General features: G+C 41.3%; 3 protein-coding genes across 6 annotated transcripts in view; 1 reads left to right on the forward strand and 2 right to left on the reverse strand.

Moving 5' to 3' along the window:
* On the reverse strand, positions 1-9592 carry cir1 (corepressor interacting with RBPJ, CIR1). Its single transcript, XM_029672104.2, has 10 exons — positions 9412-9592; positions 8295-8389; positions 7993-8066; positions 7855-7868; positions 5687-5739; positions 5547-5595; positions 4068-4185; positions 2989-3095; positions 1127-1212; positions 1-1004 (listed from the first exon to the last, which is right to left on the reverse strand). Exons 1-10 carry the CDS (start codon positions 9481-9483, stop codon positions 197-199), a joined length of 1476 nt encoding a protein of 491 aa, XP_029527964.2. The 5' UTR covers positions 9484-9592; the 3' UTR covers positions 1-196.
* Positions 8776-14595, forward strand: scrn3 (secernin 3). Of its 2 annotated transcripts, none has more exons than XM_065008892.1 (8): positions 8776-8862; positions 12284-12440; positions 12574-12755; positions 12896-13095; positions 13190-13402; positions 13755-13917; positions 14027-14207; positions 14298-14595. In XM_065008892.1, the coding sequence occupies exons 1-8, from the start codon at positions 8819-8821 to the stop codon at positions 14457-14459; spliced, it is 1302 nt and encodes a 433-aa protein (XP_064864964.1). In that variant the 5' UTR covers positions 8776-8818; the 3' UTR covers positions 14460-14595. The 2 variants fall into 2 exon arrangements, with proteins under 2 accessions (XP_064864964.1, XP_029481005.1); XM_029625145.2 differs by lacking the exon at positions 8776-8862 and adding an exon at positions 9822-10006.
* Positions 12893-21254, reverse strand: part of gpr155a (G protein-coupled receptor 155a) — a 15285-nt gene continuing 6923 nt past the window's right edge. The window contains exons 4-16 of one of the 3 annotated variants that reach the window (XM_029624855.2): positions 21019-21190; positions 19551-19706; positions 18732-18815; positions 18438-18558; positions 18195-18279; positions 17989-18079; positions 17683-17896; positions 17493-17582; positions 17091-17221; positions 16747-16842; positions 16590-16654; positions 16366-16503; positions 12893-16104 (exon numbers count right to left, since the gene is read on the reverse strand). In XM_029624855.2, the coding sequence (XP_029480715.1) occupies positions 15909-16104; positions 16366-16503; positions 16590-16654; positions 16747-16842; positions 17091-17221; positions 17493-17582; positions 17683-17896; positions 17989-18079; positions 18195-18279; positions 18438-18558; positions 18732-18815; positions 19551-19706; positions 21019-21190 (1639 nt within the window). In that variant the 3' untranslated portion in view covers positions 12893-15908. Of the gene's footprint in view, positions 16157-16365; positions 16504-16589; positions 16655-16746; positions 16843-17017; positions 17222-17492; positions 17583-17682; positions 17897-17988; positions 18080-18194; positions 18280-18437; positions 18559-18731; positions 18816-19550; positions 19707-21018; positions 21191-21254 lie in introns of those variants that run through there. The other 2 variants (XM_029624941.2, XM_029625020.2) reach the window with 2 other exon arrangements.

The raw sequence follows: 21254 nt of genomic DNA on the forward strand, positions 1-21254 counted from the left end.
TTTGGTTTCTATGTGTTGTTTAATGTTTAATAAAGTGACCACACTTAAAGAAAAAAAAAAAACATTTTACAGTAGCATCATAAAACATTGAAAACATTACACGTTCGTGTGGAAAAAGATTCACTTTGTTTAGGCCAGCAAAATAAAAAGGTATGCCATTACTGTCCCACTTTGTAAGATTGTCTACTCTCACAGTTTAGCGCTTTCTCTCAGCTCGATCTCGGCTTCTGGCTCTTTTCTCCCTCCCTCGGCCCGTACTCCTGCTTCTACTCCTCTCTTTACCTCCCCTCTCTCTCCCTCTCTCGTGGCTTCTACTCCTCTCTTTACCTCCCCTCTCTCTCCCTCTCTCGTGGCTTCTACTCCTCTCTTTACCTCCCCGCTCTCTCCCTCTCTCGTGGCTTCTACTCCTCTCTTTTGCTGCTTTATCCTTCACTCCATCTCTGCTCCTATTCCTCTCTCGTCTACTTTTCCCCTCATCCCTACTGTGAACCTGGTCTTTACCTCTCTCACGGCTCCTGCTTCCTTCTGGGCCAGGCTGGGAGCTGCAGCTGGTTCTCTGCCTCTCCCTGCTGTCATGTCTGTGTCTCTCCTGACGTTCTTCCACCCTCATCTTTCTCTCTGGACTGTACTTTCTGCCCTCGCTCCTGCCTGGCTCAGCCCTCGTTTGTTTCTTCTCTCTGGTATCGTCTTCGTGCCGTTTCGGTCTGGAGGTTGGGCTCCGTGACCTGCTCCTGTGGGAGGCGGCCTTGGTCTTACTGTTGACTAGTCCCTCACTCTTCGTGTTATCACAACAGGAGTCCTTTCTCTTGTCCTTCTTCTTCTTCTTCTTTTTCTTCTTGCTCTTAGAGTTGCTGTCAGAGTCTGAATCACTGTCACCATCGCTGCTGCTACTTTCACTGGAGCTATCGCTATCATGCTTCTTCTGCTTTCCTTTACTCTTCTTCTTCTTCTGCTTTTTGCCCTTCTTGTCTTTCTTCTCCTTCTTTTCTAGACGATCCAGTTTCCTTTAAAAAAAGAAAGAAAATATATATGTTAGTAGATCACGTTTACTTTTATTTTTGAATGAATCATCCTGTGTCTTACTTTCATCCAAAACAACTAAATCTATGAATGAATGCTCTCCTACCTGAGGAGCTTCTCTTTCTGTTTAGTAGTCAACGACTTCAGGAATTCAACCTCCGGATCCTCCTCTTCTTCACTGGCGACATACTCCTATAGCAGGAAAACAATGAACAATAAGTTGAACACAATTCAAGATAATTAAAGAGCAAATACTAACTAAGCGTGCATATACATTTCATGTAGAAGATATGTCACAAATGGTTAGAGGAAGCAAGTAAGACAAGAATAACATCTGCTGAACAAAAATAAAAATCAAAAGATTTTTACTGAGGTACAGATTATAAGGGAAAAGAAAAATCTGTCAATTGAAATAAATTCATTAGGCCCTAATCTACAGATTTCACATGACTAGGAATACAAGATATGCATCTATTGGGTCACAGATAAGGGTGTGGATCAGAAAACCAGTCAGTATCTGGTGTGACCACCATTTGCCTCATGCAGCACGACACATCTCCTTCGCATAGAGTTGATCAGGCTGTTGATCGTGGCCTGTAGAATGTTGTGCAAATCCTCTCCAATGGCTGCGTGAAGTTGCTGGATATTTGTCAAGAACTGGAACATGCCGTCATACACAACGATCCAGAGCATCTCAAACATGCTCAACGGTTGACAAGTCTGTTGCTATGGAAGAACTGGGGCATTTTTAGCTTCTAGGATTTATGTACAGATCCTGCGACATGGAGCCGTGCATTATCATGCTACAACATGAGGTGATGGCGGTGGATGGATGGCACGACAATGGGCCTCAGGATCTCGTAACGGTATCTCTGTGCATTGAAATTGGCATCAATAAAATGCAATTGTGTTCGTTGTCAAGGGCTTAAGCCTGCCCACATCATAACCCTACCATGGGGCACTGTGTTCACAACGTTGACATCAGCAAACCGCTCGCCCACACGATGCCATACATTCTGTCTGCCATCTGCCCAGTACAGTTGAAACCGGGATTCATCCGTGAAGAAGGAAGTGAAGTCGGTTACGATGCCGAACTGCAGTCAGGTCAAGACCCTGGTGAGGACGACGAGAACGCAAATGAGTTTTCCCCGAGACGGTTTCTGACAGTTTGTGCTGAACGTCTTTGGTTGTGCAAACCCACAGTTTCATCAGCTGTCCGGGTCGCTGGTTTCAGACGATCCCACAGGTGAAGAAGATGGATGTGGAAGCCCTGGGCTGGCATGGTTACACGTGGTCTGCGATTGTGAGGCCCGTTGTATGTACGGTCAAATTCTCTAAAACGATGTTGAGGCGACTAATGGTAGAGAAATTAACCATTTCTGGCAACAGCTCTGGTGGACATTCCTGCAGTCAGCATTCCAATTGTACACTCCCTCAAAACTTGACATCTGTGGCATTGTGTTGTGTGACAAAACTGCACATTTTAGAATGGTATTTTATTGTCCCCAGCACAAGGTGCACCTGTGTAATGATCATTTAATCAGCTTCTTGATATGCCACGCCTGTCAGGTGAATGGATTATCTTGGCAACGGCAAATTTCTCACTAACAGGGATGTAAACAAATTTGTGCTCAACACTTGAGAGAAATAAGCTTTTAGTGTGTATGGAAAATCTCTGGGATATTTTATTTCAGCTCATGAAACATGGGACCAACACTTTACATGTTGCGTTTATATTTTTGTTCATTATAAATACCACCGCATCTTGTGTTGCAACAATCCTATAATTTCCACAGTTAGTCAATTGGTCACATGTGATGAGACTAATGTTAAACTTGAAGCGACTGGAATAGTGGTTTGGTTTACTCTGATAATTGGGCAGTTTGCAGCAATCACATTTAGACCAGGGATTTGCCATGGGTATTGTTGGTGTTTTTCTTCAGGGGGAGAAGATGAACAGAAGATTACCTGCGATGGATCACAAACAGTAGAATTTCTCCCAAGGACACATTTCTTCAGGGCAAATCCACTGTTCCTCATCTCCGCCATTAACTCAGAGGGGTGCATTGACGGACCTGTTAGCACAAATCACAGCCTCAAAGTCCCATTGATGTCTGACCACATCCACCACGGCCTCCACAGTGGGGAATTCAGGGGTGGCTTTGTTAACAGAAAGGGATACCAAATCAACTCACTCGTCTTCTGGTTGAGCAAATCATACAATATCATTCTCCCAAAGCAGTGGTTAGGGGAATCAGAATACACAATACTTTCATTTTTCTCCCAGCACAGGAGGGGCTCCATTATGGCCTACACTATCAACGCCATTCACAGGACTGTCCCACGGTAAACATTACTTGACGAATCCACTTCCTGATTGTAGCAGTCAGAATCAGCTCCACAGGACACCAGGAACGATGGCAACTACTGCTACATGGTACAGACTAGAGCTGGGTGATATTTACAAAAATCCACATTGCAATAAACTGCCTGAATTGACACGATAACAAATAGAACGATAAGTTTATAACAATGTGCACCACATATTTTAAAATTATAATTTAAACTACTACTGCTAGTTTGAGGGCTGTAGCCATCAGTTGTCCTATTAACAAATCACCCATATTAGCAAACGGATTTCATTTCAAACTTCACATTTCTCTATATAGGCTACTTATCATAATGAACCAAATCAGCAAAATGCCTGCGATAAGTATTTGGTATCGATAACTCAATTTATTGTCCCAGCTCTAGTATAGACTTTTCACAAATATACAATGTAATAGTGAATTATATTCTATTGGACAAATTATTTTAGAATTGTTTTGTGCGCCATAGGTGCATCATACATTGCTAACAAGTTCTTTATTCAAATTATTTCAAAGGAATTGGTGAAGAACATATAATTTTGTAGTTGAGAATGAAAATATGAATTCTTTATAAACCATTACGTCTGTGAAATACTATTCATAATTACCAGCCGGCTAACTTTTTTTTAACCTCTACTTACCCTGATATGTCAATTAAAAACAGATTGTTTTTTGTACCTGCTTCCTCTGTGGGTGCAGCGCTGGCATTGATCCCAGACAGGCCGAAGAGAGGGCACTCTCTGTCTGTATTCACATGGCCCCATTTGTGACACTTGATGCATCTCACGTTGCGAACCTGAGAATCACAGGTGATTAGACTGAACTTACATCCATTCATTCAATCACTCATAATACCTCCAATAGGACCTGCTACGCAAGTATGCATGACGTAACGTAAATAATAATCCCCAGTTCAACATGATCCTTTTCCTTTAGCGCCACCAAGTGTCAAATTCCAACACACGTTTGTTAACAGAAGAGTATTTAGCGCTGACGATGATGATATTAAAACAGCAGATTGTTATCAATAGTTAAATTAAACATAAATGGGCACATTAATCTATTATAAAAAGGATCACACACACACACACACACACACACACACACCAGTCAAAAGTTGGGACACACCTACCTCATTCCAAGCCTTTATTTTTTAATTTTTTAAAAACTATTTTCTACATTGTAGAAAAATAGGGAAGACATCAAAACTATGAAATAACACATATGGAATCATGTGGTAACCAAAAAAAAAGTGTTAAACAAATGTTAGAATTCAGAATATTCAAAGTAGTCACCCTTTGCCTTGCCAACTTTGCACACTCTTGGAATTTCAATTTCTCAAACAGGTTATTGACGGCGTTAATTGTCCGGTTGAAATATTATAGATCATTTAGGCTAAAAATAACCTGAGGATTGAATATAAACATCGTTTGACATGTTTCTATGAACTTTACGGATACAATTTAGATTTTTTTGTCTGCCTGTTTTGACTACGTCTGAGCCTGTGGATTACTGAGGAAAACATGCGAACAAAACGGAGGTTTTTGGATATAAAGAGACTATATCGAACAAAAGGAACATTTATTGAGTAAATGAATGTCTCTTGAGTGCAACCATACGATAATCAAAGGTAAGGGATTAATTTTATCTCTATTTCTGACTTGTGTAACTCTTCTACTTGGCTGGTTACTGTTTGTAATGATTTGTCTGCTGGGCTATGTTCTCAAATAAACGTAAGGTATGCTTTCGCCGTAAAACATTTTTAAAAATCTGACACCGTGGTTGGATTCACAAGAAGTTCATCTTTAAACCTATGAAAAATATGTTTTGTTTTCTGAATTTTTAAAATTAGTATTTCTGTATTTGAATTTGGCGCTCTGCAATCTCACTGGATACCCTAGAGAGGTTAACTGCACCTCAGATTGCAGCCCAAATAAATGCTTCACAGAGTTCAAGTAACAGACATCGCAACATCAACTGTTCAGAGGAGACTGCGTGAAATATTGATTTGTCTAACACTTTTTTTGGTTACCACATGACTCCATAGTTTTGATGTCTTGTTCACTATTATTCTACAATGTAGAAAATATACAAAATAAAGGAAAACCCTTGAATGAGTAGATGTTCTAAAACTTTTCAACGGTAGTGAATATTCACCTGAATTCCAAATGGTTGATCCCTAATAGCCATGTCATCCTTGGCATACCTAAAAAGATGAAAGAGAAAGTATCAACAAATATTTATTTAAACTCAAGTCATCTAAATGTTTGTACCGATCAACACAATTACAGACTTACTTCTCTCGAGGGGCCGTCTTTTGCCACTCAAACTTGTATTCTGATTCACCTTCCTATAAGAGAAGATACAACATATAGAACTTTAATAATGCTTACATATCTTGCATCACTCATCTCATATGTATATACTGTATTTGATACCATCTATTGCATCTTGTTTATGGCGCTCTGTCATTGCTCATCCATATATTTATATGTACATATTCCTTTACTTAGATGTGTGTATTAGGCAGTTGTTGTGGAATTGTTAGATTACATGTTAGATATTGCTGCACTGTTGGAACTAGAAGCACAAGCATTTTGCCACACTCGCATTAACATCTGCTAACCATGTGTATGTGACCAATAAAATGTGATTTGAATAACAAACAAACACCTTTTTGCCTTTAAATCTACAACATTTGCCAGAGTATAAATGAACAAAAATCTAAACACAACAAGGAGCAATTTCAAAGATTTGACTAAGTTACAGTCCATAGAAGGAAATCAGTCAATTATAATAGATTCATTAGGCCCTAATCTATGGATTTCACATGACTGGGCAGGGGCGCAGCCATGGGTGGACCTGGGAGGGCATGGGCCCACCCACTTGGGAGCCAGGTCCACCCACTGGGGAGACAGATCCAGCCAATCAGAATGTGTTTTTCCTCACAGAAGGGCTTTATTGCAGACATAAATACTCCTGAGCACCTTGTCAGCTCGGGGGATTCAATCTTGCAACCTTACAGTTAACTAGTCCAACGCTCTAACCACCTGCTTACATTGCACTCCACGAGGAGACTGCCTGTTATTTGTGTCACTTCTCTTGCGTTCATTGCGCGCAGAGTCAGGGTATATGCAACAGTTTGGGCCGCCCAATTTGCCAGCATTTTACGTAATTATGACATAACATTGAAGGTTGTGCAATGTAACAGGAATATTTAGACTTATGGATGCCACCCGTTAGATAAAATACGTAACGGTTCCGTATTTCACTGAAAGAATAAATGTCTTGTTTTCGAGATGATAGTTTCCGGATTCGACTATATTAATGACCTAAGACTCGTATTTCTGTGTGTTATTAAGTTATAATTAAGTCTATGATTTGATAGAGCAGTCTGACTGAGCGATGGTAGGCAGCAGCAGGCTCGTAAGCATTCATTCAAACAGCACTTTTGTGCGTTTGCCAGCAGCTGTTTATGACTTCAAGCCTATCAACTCCCGAGATTAGGCTGGTGTAACCGATGTGAATTGGCCAGCTAGTTAGCGCGCACCCCGCTAATAGCGTTTCAAACGTCACTCGCTTTGAGACTTGGAGTGGTTGTTCCCCTTGCTCTGCATGGGTAACGCTGCTTCGAGGGTGGCTGTTGTCGTTGTGATCCTGGTTCGAGCCCAGGTAGGAGCGAGGAGAGGGACGGAAGCTATACTGTTACACTGGCAATACTAAAGTGCCTATAAGAACATCCAATAGTCAAAGGTTAATGAAATACAACTGGTATAGAGAGAAATAGTGCTATAATAACTACAACCTAAAACTTCTTACCTGGGAATATTGAAGACTCATGTTAAAAGGAACCACCAGCTTTCATATGTTCTCATGTTCGGAGCAAGGAACTTAAACGTTAGCTTTCTTACATGGCACTTTTACTTTCTTCTCCAACACTTTGTTTTTGCATTATTTAAACCAAATTGAACATGTTTCATTATTTATTTGAGGGTAAATTGACTTTATTGATGTATTATATTAAGTTAAAGTAAGTGTTCATTCAGTATTGTTGTAATTGTCATTATTACAAATAAAAACATTTTTATTTTATTTTTTATAAATTGGCCGATTAATCAGTATCGGCCTTTTTTAGTCCTCCAATAATCGGTATCGGCATTGAAAAATCATAATCGCTCGACCTTTAGTAATGACCATGCTGTTTAATCAGCTTCTTGATATGCCACACTAGTCAGGTAGATGGATTATCTTGGCAAATGAGAAATGCTCACTAACAGATATGCAAAACAAATTTGTGCACAAAATTTGGTGGAGTAAAAATATTTTTGTGCATATGAAAAAATGTGGGGATCTTTTATTTCAGCTCATGAAGTTGTTGTTTATATTTTTGTTCAGTGTATTAATGCTTTCTTAAAGAAGTCTAAGCCTCTAAACAAGAGAGGGATTTTAAACATGAGGTGCTTACCTCTTTGGTCTCTTCTTCTCAGTAGAGTGGAGAGTGCGTGAGAAAAGAGAGCAGAGATCAGTGGAAAGTCATATGGTTTGTTTTGTATGGTGAAAAAATGCCCATCTAAAGCAGCAGAACCAGGATGGATGTAGTTACCTTTGTCTGCCCCAGGTGGCGCTTCATACATGAAGTTGAGACCATTTTTCACACGATCATCTCCCATCAACAGTCTAAGGAGAAAGGTTTTAACAACGGGTTTCAATCGGTTATGTGATCAATTAGAGCTGTGATTTTACACAAGACAAAATGTAGGTATACATTTATATGACAAGTACACCAACTTCCAGTGGTTAAATAATGAGAGACTAATAAGAAGTCCTATGTAAAGGCATAATTGAGATCCAAGTATCTGGATCATGTTGTGCAGCCACAGATCCTCAGGAATATCTGTAACCCACCTGTTGTTGTAGGTGTCTTGTTCTTTTAGGTAAGAATTCATGAGGTCCTCCTGCTTCTTCTTCTCGAATGTTAATTTCTGCTCTGCTATCCATACCTGTACAATGGTAAAATGGATAACATTGAGAATAGCCAAGTCATATTTGTATCCTGGTAAATGCACTGCATCTATGGGACATAGCTAGCTAGCTATCTTTCTGAATGTTACATAATGTAGTTAGCTAGCTAATGTGCCAGTCAACAACTGTTGTTAGCCCCCTGGTGGTGAAGGTCGGAAACATCTCCACTTCGCTGATCCTCAACACTGGGGCCCCACAAGGGTGTGTGCTCAGCCCCCTCGTGTACTTCCTGTTCACCCATGACTGCGTGGCCATGCACGCCTCCAACTCAATCATCAAGTTTGCAGACGACACAACAGTAGTGGGCTTGATTACCAACAACAACTAGACAGGCTACAGGGAGGAGGTGGGGGCACTCAGAGTGTGGTGTCAGGAACATTTCACTCAACATCAACAAAACAAAGGAGATGATTGTGGACTTCAGGAAACAGCAGAGGGCGCCGAGGCCACTGTAATAATGTTTACATATCTTACATACTCATCTCATGTTAATACTGTATTTTATATAATCTATTGCATCTTGTCTACGCTGCTCGGTCATTGCTAATCCATATATTTATATGTACATATTCTTATTCCATCCCTTTAGATTTGTGTGTATTAGGTAGTTGTGGAATTGTTAGATTACTTGTTAGATATTACTGGATTATCGGTATTAGAAGCACAAGCATTTCGCTACACTCGCATTAACATCTGCTAACCATGTGTATGTGACCAATAACGTACAATTTGATTTGTTAGCTAGCTAGCGTCTTACTGGCTTGCCAATGTTAGCTGACTGATTTAACGAAACTATATGCCTATAGTAGCTAGCTAGGGATCATTATTCGCACAAGTAAATAACATCTAGATGTGATACGTTCAAATTGGAAATACATTTTCTTCAGGTAGCTAGATAACTGTTAGCTTGCTAAATCCAAATGAGGTTATATACGTCAGTTAGCTAACCAAGCTAGTTACTTCCTGGTGAGCAAATCTATACCAAAGATTTGCCACTTACCTTTTTTATATTTGACTTAGATGCAGGGTGAAAATCTTTCTTGCACATAAAATTAGCAAAAGACTTCCCCATGATTGAAGAATATTAGTTCGCTAGCTAGGGGATTAAATGCGAAATGTTGTCAAACTCGTCCTGACAAAAACAAAACTCTCCGTTCTAGTTACCACAGCCACAAAGTGGTAAACCCCGCATATTTGTAGAATTTATTATTCTTAAAATGTGATTTCAACTTAACTTTAACCCTAATATTAACCACACTGTAGATCTTATGCCTAACCATGAATTAAGACCAAAAAGCACAATTTTGTTTTCATTCATTTTTACGATATTATTAATTTGTGACTGTGGTAACTAGTGGAAACACCCGAAACAAGGTCATTAAAATCTTCTTCCGAGTCAGCTCTCTGCGTGCGTGACCTCTGACGTACAGTGAGGCAGTCACAACATTCATTGTGCGCACTTGTGAAATCTGGTAAAGATTGAAATAAAAGTGAAAGTAAGGACGAAAGTTTATAGTTTAATGAATCAGGGGGACACTTAAAACATTTCAACTGTCGGCTACAATTTGTGATCCGCTACTTGACTGCGGTGACAGGTAATGTTAACATGCCTAGCTGAAATCAGCAGGTTATTTCAGATGGTACATTAGACAGGCAATGTCCAAGTGTATGGTCAAGTGCTTTGTTTGTTCATTTTGTAAAATCATCAACCATTTTTGCGTATTTTATCATAGTGTGTTCTTTGTAAATAGCCTTTCGTCACAGTAGCTTCCCGCTGGGCACAAACTGGTTGAATCAGTTATCTCATTGGAATTTGTCAACGTATTGTGTCGTGGAATCTAAATGTCATTAATGTAAACTGTTGTTTTGCGGGTGAAAGTTCAACCACAGGATTGTGTCATAATTTCAACACATTTTTAACATAGACACATATACAATTTGTACCTTTTTAAACAACGTCAGATATTCAACATTATATCTACCGTCAGATTTTTTTTTAGTGGGCAGCACCTCCTACTCTATATTGGAGAGTTGATATACAGCTATGCTCTTCATTTAGTGAATGGGGGAAAAATCGATAGTTACATATCCGCATCCGCAATATTATTTTTGCGCTTGTTGGCTGTACCTGCACCAAAACCCCAGTATTTTCTCCTTCATAGCTTGTTCTCCATCTTCTTTTTAAATAGGGAGTACATTTTTTTAAAGCACTTTTATTTCCAGGACTGATCTAAACTCGTTTTCTAGGGCTTTCTTGTCCCTCAGCAGCAGACATACTGTATAGTGAGCAATATATTTGTAATATTGAATTGCAATAAAATCACAGTATTGAATCGCAATACATAAAGAATCGTGAGAATCCCAATACATATCATATTGGCACCTAACTATCGTGATAATATCGTATCGTGAGGTCCCTGGCAATTCCCAACCCTAACTTTATTGGTATCTTTAATGGGATACTTTAAATAAAGGTTGATTTGATTTAGTCCTGTTCTTTAACTTTGATTCTTGGTTGAGATGGAGACGCGAATCCAACATATCGATTATTGATTTGAAGACAAACCGGAATTAAAGCCAAAGATACATCTCCTTCAAATGTTGATATTTTGTTGCGTTTTCAACCAAACACAATTCAATTCCACTTTTGCAGTACAGTAAATAGCCTATTTACTTGTCGACAAGTGAACAAATATATATTGGATTCATCTTTATATTTTATTTTGAATCCCAGCCCCCTGTCCCCGCAGGAGGCCGTCATTGTAAATAAGAATTTGTTCTTAACTGACTTGCCTAGTTAAATAAAGGTTGGTCTCCAACCAAACCAAAACTAAAAGTTAAATAATACATGTAAGCCAGTGGCTCAGTTTTAAGCCAGTGTCTCTATCCAAGCATTAGATACTCTTTAAATTAGGATATTTGGCTGCATTGTCAACCAAACACAATTCAGTAATATTTTAGTAATACAGTTAAGGCTGTCTTCCAAACTAACGTGACAGCATTTATTCAACCATAAAATTAGTTACACATCCATGGCCACATTTTGAGGTTAGCCTACTGCAACTGACCTTTAAACAGGTCAACATTTACAAGGCTGCAGGGCCAGATGGATTACCAGGACGTGTACTCCGAGCATGCGCTGACCAACTGGCAAGTGTCTTTACTGACATCTTCAACCTCACCCTGTTTGAGTCTGTAATACCAACATGTTTCAAGCAGACCACCATAGTCCCTGTGCTCCCTCTCCCTGTCTGAGTCTGTAATACCAACATGTTTCAAGCAGACCAACATAGTCCTTGTGCCCAAGAATACTAAGGTAACCTGCCTAAATGACCACCGACCTGTAGCACTCACGTCTGTAGTCAAAGACTCCAGCCACCCTAGTCATAGAACGTTCTCTCTGCTACCGCACGGCAAGCAGTACCGGAGCACCGAGTCTATGTCCAAGAGGCTTCTAAACAGCTTCTACCCCAAAGCCATAATACTCCTGAACAGCTAATCAAATGGCTACCCAGACTACATTAAGTTGTATAAATAGAAAATTTCTGACATTGCATTCCCATTTGAACTTTGTTGTGCTTTTAAATGGTTGAAAGCTCAGTGATAACACATTTAGACGACAACTAAACCAAAAATCGGACATTGTTATTCCAATGGAATTTGTGCTTTTAGATGGTTGAAAGGATAGTTATAACACATTGGGAATTCAACATTGTCTTTTTGAATGGGTGAATAAATGTAGAATTTATTGATATACGTAAATGTAGAATATTGATCAACGCCTCAACCAGGTATTACCAAAATGCTCACATTGAAATAACATTATTTGCCCAGTGGGTTGGTTTGGTTGCTGAATTCTTTCTGCCCACCAGAATGTACCCATCTTCCTGTGACACCTTTGTGGCTCTGCCCCCTGCCACCCAGGGACAGCGCATCGTCTTCGGAAAGAACTCCGACAGGCCCTGTGATGAGGTCCAGGAGGTGGTCTACTTCCCTGCAAGAGACTACAATGCAGGAGAAAAAGTTGAAGTAAGTCTTTAAGACCTCCTCTGTACATGTTTTCAACATGTATATTGTAGTGATGTGAAAATGTCACCTGTCTTACACTCAGTAGGTACACAATGACAGCTGTGTCCCCTTTCTGTCTTGCTCCTCGGAGTAGTGCACATACATCGAAATTGAGCAGGCAGCCCATACCAATGCGGTTGTGCTGAGCAGACCAGCCTGGTTGTGGGGGGCTGAGATGGGGGCTAACGAGCATCAGGTGTGCATCGGAAATGAGGCAGTTTGGGGCAGAGAGAGTGCTGAGGATGAGGAGGCCCTTCTTGGCATGGATTTTGTCAGGTGAATTCATACATCATTACATATCTGTTCCTGTCTGTAGTTTGTCATTCTTCAACTAATTATTGCTTGTAAAATAAAAATGCATTGCACCGTAAAGCAAATAATGGGGACACATCAATGTGATGGTTTTGTCTTTGCAGACTTGGTCTGGAGAGAGCAGAGACTGCTCAGAAGGCTGTGGATGTTATTGCTGAGCTGCTGGAGAAATATGGCCAGGGAGGAAACTGCATGGAGGACCAGTCTGGCTTTACCTACCACAACAGCTTCCTCATCTCCGACAGGACGGAAGCCTGGGTGATGGAGACGTCTGGGAAGTACTGGGCAGCAGAGAAAGTGGGAGGTACATTTAAGCTATCAGGGTTTAAGTTTGCCCAACTTGTGAACTTGCATAACAGTATTAACAGTTTTTAATGTTGTTTTTGATCCTCCTCTAGATGGATATCGTAATATCTCCAATCAGTACTCCATAACAACCAAGATAGACAAGGAACACCCTGGGATGAGGGAGTATGCCAAGAGCCATGGCTGGTGGGACGGGAAGGCCCCGTTCAGTTTTGCTGAGACGTACTCTTTCATGACTACAGCCAGAATAGAGGCGTCTGGCAGCAGATACTGCGAAGGACGGAACCTACTAGAGCGAAGTAAAGGTGAGTTAAATATGTAGATGTAGGCCTTTGCTTTATGGATTAGTTGTCTTGTGTCAAGTGTAGAAAAAAAATGGGTTTGATCAGATTTGAATCAAAACTGAATAGTGAATCCATATAGGACAGGGCTCTCCAACCCTTTTTTTCTGGAGAGCTACCGACCTGTAGGTTTTCGCTCCAACACCAGTTGTAACTAACCTGATTCAACTTATCAACCAGCTAATTATTCAATTCAGGTGCGCCAAATTAGGTTTGTAGCGAAAACCCACAGGACGGTAGCTCTCCAGGAACAGGGTCGGAGAGCCCTCATATAGGATGACAAACCATTTACAATGAATTACTTTTGAGTATTTAGGACACATCACAGCTGAGACAATGATGGAAATCCTGAGGGACAAGGAGAGTGGCATCAACATGGAGGGGATGTTCATGACAACAGGAAGCATGGTGTCTGTCGTACCAACAGACTCCACCCTGCCAGGGGTGCACTACTTCACTGGAACACCTGACCCTGAGAGGTACAGTATGTAGCTGGCCACCGCTCAAACACCCTACCTAGCCATGTTATTGTTCCATCTAAAGTTTATGCAAATCACTGTATATTAAGGGTCCTTTCTTACACAACAGGTCTGTTTTCAAACCTTTCATCTTTGTGAAAGACATTAAACAGTTGAAGCAAACTAGCTCTCCCTGTTATGGCCCTGATGACCCTGTGAAGAAGATACCCCGTTTCCAGAGCAAGCCAGATCGCAAACATCCACTGTTTATCAAACACGAGGTGGTGGCTCGAATCATTGACAGCACCAAGGTACAGAACTTTTTTCCTAATCTATACATCTTAACCCTTTAAAGATTAAGCAAATATTTGGCTTAAATTGAGCATTTTATTTTTTTTTAGGACAAAGGAAAGAAGATCATGCAGAATATGAGAGTGTTAGAAAAGGAGAAGATGGCTGAGATGGAGAAACTTTTATCAAGTGGTATTGAAGACCCGACTTCAGTTGTGCACCTGTTTTCTAACTCAAGCCAGGAAGAACTGAGCGTGTACAGTAACATTTAGTGGGATCTTTCATATTGGAATGATAAGGGGTTGTTTCAAGATCAAACCCCAGCATGCAATAATTTCACTACATTGTAACAGTAAATGGTAGTTTCACAAATTGCTGCTCATCAGTAAAACGTATTAATACATCTGGGTCATGGTTACAGCCTGTCATTTTCTTTAAAATCCTTGTTTTATATTTAACCAAACAGTAATACTAGAGCAGTTGAGGAGAGAGCTGCCTTTAGTTTGACCTTTGAGCTGTTTACTGAGTGATTAACATAGGCTTATTTGAAGTAAAAGAACAGGACAAATTCACGTTATTACAGCACTGCCGTCAGGCATCTGGAAACCCCCTGAAAAGGCCTAAAGATAGAGCCACACGTTACCACAACATGTATCCACCAGTTCTGTTTTAAACCAGTATAAAAGGAATTGCGTAAACCAGAGGTGCAATAGTTGTTTTCTTTCAGAACAGGCTGGGAATCAGAGGAACATGCAGCATTAGTTGGCTTCAAAGTACATGACACCGTATATTCTCAGTCAAGTGACATGGGAAAAAATAATACATTGACAAACCATCATTCAAACATTCATAATGCCAAACAAGGTGAATACATGGCTCAATTACCTTATTAGCAACCGTAATAAGCACAACCCCATTAAAAGGACAAAAAGTAACACATAATACAGATTACATTTAATCTGGCACATTTGGTATTGTCCTCCTTTTCTCCCAACAAATTGAAATGTAATTGTGTATTTAGAAATCCCAAAAGATAGCTGATCAGAAATGTATATTTCCTGGCCAAGAATCATTAAAATAAGTCAAAACCAAAACCACGCCTCAGCAGACAAGTCTGCATCCATAAACATTTGACACCGTTCTATCTACATGATTCAAAATATATCTAGCTGCCGTATCCTATTTTCAAGTTCTAAACAATGGCCAAATTAAGGAAATTTAGAATACACAGCAACATTACATTATTCTATTTTTAATACCTGAAGTCACATTGACAAATACCATTCTTGTCATTTGAACTAAATAACATGTTCAATCAGCCTCATGGTATACGAGTGTCATCAAGGGTATACAAGCTAGTCTGTACAACTTGAGATGATAATGCAAGATATTTGACAAACATTTTGCAAGATTATTCATTATTAGATCTGCCTCCTTGGCAAACTTAAATCTCGTTATGCATACGGTACCACACAAACATATTACAACGGACAGTTCAAAAGAAAAAAACAAACAAGTGCTCAATGCTTGTTATGACTGCATATTTCCCATGTGCAAAACAGTATGAGTATTTCAAAAAGCAGCACTCTTCAATTCACCTCTATTGGTTATTACTGCTAGGTAGGTAGAGACCTGGTTTCAGGTTTGGTAGGTAGTTAGCCGACCTCTGTCATCCTGTGCCTCAGGAGAGCCCTTGAGACGGGGCCTGCCCAGGGCCCTCCTTACGCTGTGAAGCGGTAGTGCAGCTCGTCATCTTGGAAGCCGTACTCCTGGGTGATGTGCTGGAGAACCCCACCCTGCTGCAGTCGGCCACCGTAGAGCAGCGCCTCTCCTCGGTCCTGTGACAGACCCACCTGCAACAGCCACTCCACCAGCTCACTGCCAAGAAAAGTGTCCGCCACCATCCTCTCCCCACACCTGTGTGTCGGAGGACAGATTCACCAACAGGCCAGTTAGGCACTCCCCACAGCTACCAGGGCCAATAGGAACAACAGAAAGAGAGGGGGAGGAGGAGGGAGCAGATAGACAGGAGGAGGAAGATGGCGCACAGACAAAAGCAAGAGAGAACACAACCCATGGACCAAAAGCCATGAAAAAAAATAATTTATATTAGGGAGGATCAATGGGTATACAAAAACTATGCCAGACGGTCAAATCATAAGCAAAGTGGACCCTGACCTCTTCTTCTGGACAATGTCCCGGACACACTGCTCTTTGTGGTATTTGGTGAATTGAGTGCAGGTCATCATGATGTCGTCAGACACAACCAGTTGAGGCTGCTCCTCTGGCTTCATACTATGCCACAGACTGGACATCCTGCACAAAAATACATGTCAAGGCGTCTTATTCAACACACAGCTTACTACTAGATCCTATGAAATGCAAGTCAGGGAACCACTTACCTCTTTTTAAATGGCAGTATTATCAGATGTTTGTCCAGACCAAAAATCCCGAATGAGATGAAGCCCTGAGGACAGAAAACACAGATATGTAAACACCACCATTAAAATGAATAGAGCAGTTGTTAATGCCATTATGTCTAGGCCAGGCCTATTGTACCTGTCCATAGTTGACCACAGCACAGAAGAATTGCAGCTCTAAGTAGAGTCTCCCAGGAACGCGATTAAACAGCCACCACAGGCAGCTGGACAGGTTCTAAAAGCATGGAGAGAGACATGCAGTCAAACAGGGATCATCATACTAACCCAAAAACTGAAGGGCAGGACAGGGGTAAAACTAAATCAACAGGCTGTGTTGCATAAGGTAGGCCTAGCTGTGAGGTAATGGCATAATAACTCGAGCACAACATTTCATCACTACATTAACTGACCCTTGAGGAACATCCCAACCAATTAGGTTGCATCTTATCCTGAGGGAGCTTTGTGTGATGCTGAGTCACTCACAGCTAATAGGCTGACGGTCAGTAGCAGGCATAGGAGCACGTGGCGGGCCACCTGTCTGTCTGCTAGCTGCCTCTGCTGCTCCTCCTGGGCCAGTAGACAGCCTGTGGACTCACAGCCAGTCCCACACTGACCTGAGGAAGGCCACAGAGCAGACATGGCTGGTGACCCACGGGGTAATGACATGGTTTCACATGAATCACTTAACTAACCTAAGCGTGACATTTGTGTGGGGATAACTGGGGCAAGGAGTATTTCCTAGTCTGACCACCTGTCCTGACCAGGGAAACTCCTTGCCCTTGGTTTAACGATATCATTGTCTACAGGAAGAGGAGGTATCTGACACAACTAATTCAAATGAAGACTAGAGGGATGTAGGTTTGGAGGTTTCTTAAAAATCACTACCTGGCTCGATGAGAAGAGCGTCATTTTTGTTTGTGCTGACAATCATATCAGGCATGGGCTGGGACGGAGCACAGTCACACATATGGCACTCTGACAACACACACAGAGGATACATTTGATCAGCATCACACACTTGATTAACAAGTCTACTGTAATATACATGTCATAAATCCTGCTAAACCAAGTATACCTTGGTTGATGCTTCTGGCTCTGCCTGGCTCCAACATATCTGGGATAGTTTGGGTATCGGGACAACTCTGGGGCCTCAGATCCTCAGTAGTGCCCAACAGAGAGTCTCTCTCCAGGACCTGGTACTTCGAATCCCATGTTCCTCGACTGAGGCCCATCAATGAGCCCCCACTCAGCACTATGCTGAAGGCAAGCACAACTGAGGTGCAGATGTTCTGCGGAAGTCAAAAAGATGGAAGGTCAGGATGATGAAGTCATGTTCTACGAGAGGCGAATCTGAATGTCTCCTTTCCCCAGTCAGTCTCACCTGGGGTGTCCCGTAGAAGAACGCAGAGTCGATGGTGTCAGGCATCCTCTTCCCAGTTATGAGGAGCACTGCTGCCACAAGGCCTGGGACTCTGTTGGCATCAGATGAGGACTGTTTGAGCAGCAGATTCAACAAACAAAAAAGGTCTCTTGGTTTCCAGCTATTTCATTACTTCAGTGGGGGATTTTTTTTAACTCATGACTCACCCCCAGCCTGCAATCACCAGGAAGCCTGGCGCAACCTTCAGCTCACCACCCGTCTTCATCAGCACAAGGGAAAACGCTATCAGACCTGAAAACACCACAACGCGCACTCTAGCTCGAGATCATCGTCGTCGCTAGACGCCACACCGTTCACCCTTTTTCCTTTCGAATTGCAGCATGTCAAACGCGCAACACAATAGCATACTGTAGGAGAGAATGGTGGTGGTATAAAGGTGACGGACATACCTGGCCACACGTAAGTACTGTACAGTGAGCCATACAACAGTGTGAACGTCAACACGTGTCCAATGAAGCTGTCTTGGCGCACGACAAAGTTCCACAGGATCATGCCGACACAAGCCAGAATCTGGACGCACGGAGAGGCACACGTCAATAGAAAAACAATCAATGACAACTTTTACACAGTGATATTGCACTTACAACTTTCTACTATGGACAATATGACATTATTCCTTGGACATACAATGTGTCAGTTGAAGAATGTTTTTGTGAAAAGTAACAGATGTTCAAAAGCCTTGCCTGTGCCAGGAACAGGTTGAGGGTGAACATGTGAGGTAGTCTCTTGAATTTCTTACTCAGGAACATGACGGTCACTGTCCAAACCTGTAACAAAAATACCTCAAAAACTAGATTTGCTCGTCTACACAAACCATACAGAAAACGATAACATACGTCTTCATGTAAACCGGAATTGCAATTTCATAAACCCATATCACAACACCACATGCATTCTAGAGCAAGCCAGTGCAATTATATCACAGTATATAAAAAAGATTGACGCCAGTCGAGAAAAAATAAATAAAATGGCAAGTCGAATGGGAACAGGAACAGAAAATAAACAGTCCCAAATCAAATGTATTTATAAAGTCCTTTTTACACCATCAGATTTTTACTAGCAATGTGTTCCCGGTTCGTTACAGAAGTGAAACTGAGGTCACATGATAGGAGGAAGTAAGTCTCACGTATCATATCATTGGCTCCAGACAGAGACATCCTGCTGATGACTTTGAACTGCTTGGTTTCAAGTCACATCCCTGCTCTTCATAGACTTCCTGTGCTTTTCCATATCATTATATCCCTTTGTCAATACAGAATTGATGTAGACCAGCCTAAACTGTATCACCTAATACTACTGTCCTCGAATTCCACAATATAAATGGCATTAGGTACAAAGACACTTTAGTACAAATCAACACAGCACCGTGCTTGGGGCTTATAATTTTCTGAAATCCGACCACCCTGTCTGAAATAGAATAGGCTAACTAGCACAAAGCCAGTCAGGAGATAGACTACAGTTAATGATAGTTCATAATGGTGGGGAGGCAGTCAACAACTCACCAGTGTAACTAAGCTGATGATGCTGACATTAAAGCTGACATTCTGCAGTGAATCCATCAATGGCTTAGGGTCCATCCATGGTATTGTCAGCAACCAAGCAGAAACATACATTATGGGAGCTGAGAGGAATGTGCTTAGTACCATCCCCGAGGTAACCTGTTAGAAAACAATTATGACACTGTCAATGTCTTCCTATGTCATACATTTCTATTAGGGATGCACAACTTTTAAAAAAAAATTATTATTATTTTTTAAATCGGTAAGCATATCAGAAACGGACGATATTAGTGAAAAATGACAACATTGGCCCGATGTGTAAAAATGATGTCAAAGCTGACATTCATGCTGTACCTATATAACGTAGGTAGATGACGTAATGACGCCACAAGAAATATAGAGCTACATGTGCCGCACAGCATTCTTAACCTAGCCCACAATGTCTGCTGTGTGGATCGAGCAGTCAACAAGTTGAGCAGTTATTTGAAAGAGTAAGAATATTTTAGCGCGACAACTCAAAAGGCGAAATCCATTAAATGCCAAGATAATGTAATTTATTGCCCTTGACAATTAACGGATCTCTGTCGTGGATGATGTTGGCTTTCGCCAACTGGTCGAGCACCGGTACACACTACCAAGTAGGCGCTATTTTTCAAATGTTGCCCAGAGTTACACAGTATTGTAGCTACTTGCTATGTCAGCCCCATAAGCATAGAGTCTGACAGCACAGTGGGTCGACGAGGATTCCGTACTCAGGAAAGCAGTGTTGCATGTTCAAGAATGTGCTTGTTCTCATACGGCTGCTGCCATTTCAAATGGCATTTGAGAACATGTTTGAAACCTGAACACTCCTGGCTCCATTCGAACAACTGACTGGAGAAATAAGCTCATCAACTGTATCTGCAGCAGACGTGATACCCTCTGTCGTGGCATTGAAATGCCTTCTCAACAAAACTGCCGACACAGACCGTCGGGTTAACTTGGAAAAGTACTCTACTAGAGGCTGTGAACAAGCGATTTGGTGGCATTCTCTCTGAGCCTCTAGGTATAAGGACCACTACTTCGATGCAGACAAGAAACAGGGTTTAATGTGAAATGTTACAGACACAGCTGGACAAGATAGAAACGGACACAGTGACAGTGTGCACGGAGGAAGAGGCGTCACGGACAGACAGAGCTGGAACTTCACTGCGTGACATGTATGATGAAATCCTGGTTGAGATTGAACAACGAAACAGCACAGCAAGTAAGTGAAAGAAATATGTTTTGATTATGTTTTACTGGTAATGGGGACATAAATTCCAACAAAATAACTTGTTGGTCAGTGTGTGTGTTTCAATTATTTAACTGTACTAGAATGTTTAAAAGGCCAAAAAAAAGGGGGGGCAAGGAAAATATCGGATATCGGTAAAAAATGTCATATCGGTGCATCCCTAATTTCTATCCATACAGGAGAGGGTTGATGACTTACAACTTGTAGCTCCATGTTATAGTGAGCAGCATAGATGGCCACACTGGGGGCGGTAGGGAAGACTCCATAGAGGAAGGCATAGTTGGAGAGACTGGATTGGTTGAGACCAGAGTTGGTGTGGTCGGCATACAGTAGCTCCACCATTTCTCGACAGATCAACGGCATCACCAACCTCCAGAAGGAAAAAAAAAACACAAAAAAAAACACGTTATTTAAAGTTTAACGTTACTATAGGT

Source organism: Oncorhynchus nerka, linkage group LG1 (genome assembly GCF_034236695.1).
Source record: "Oncorhynchus nerka isolate Pitt River linkage group LG1, Oner_Uvic_2.0, whole genome shotgun sequence".
In the NCBI taxonomy this organism is placed as follows: Eukaryota; Metazoa; Chordata; class Actinopteri; order Salmoniformes; family Salmonidae; genus Oncorhynchus; species Oncorhynchus nerka.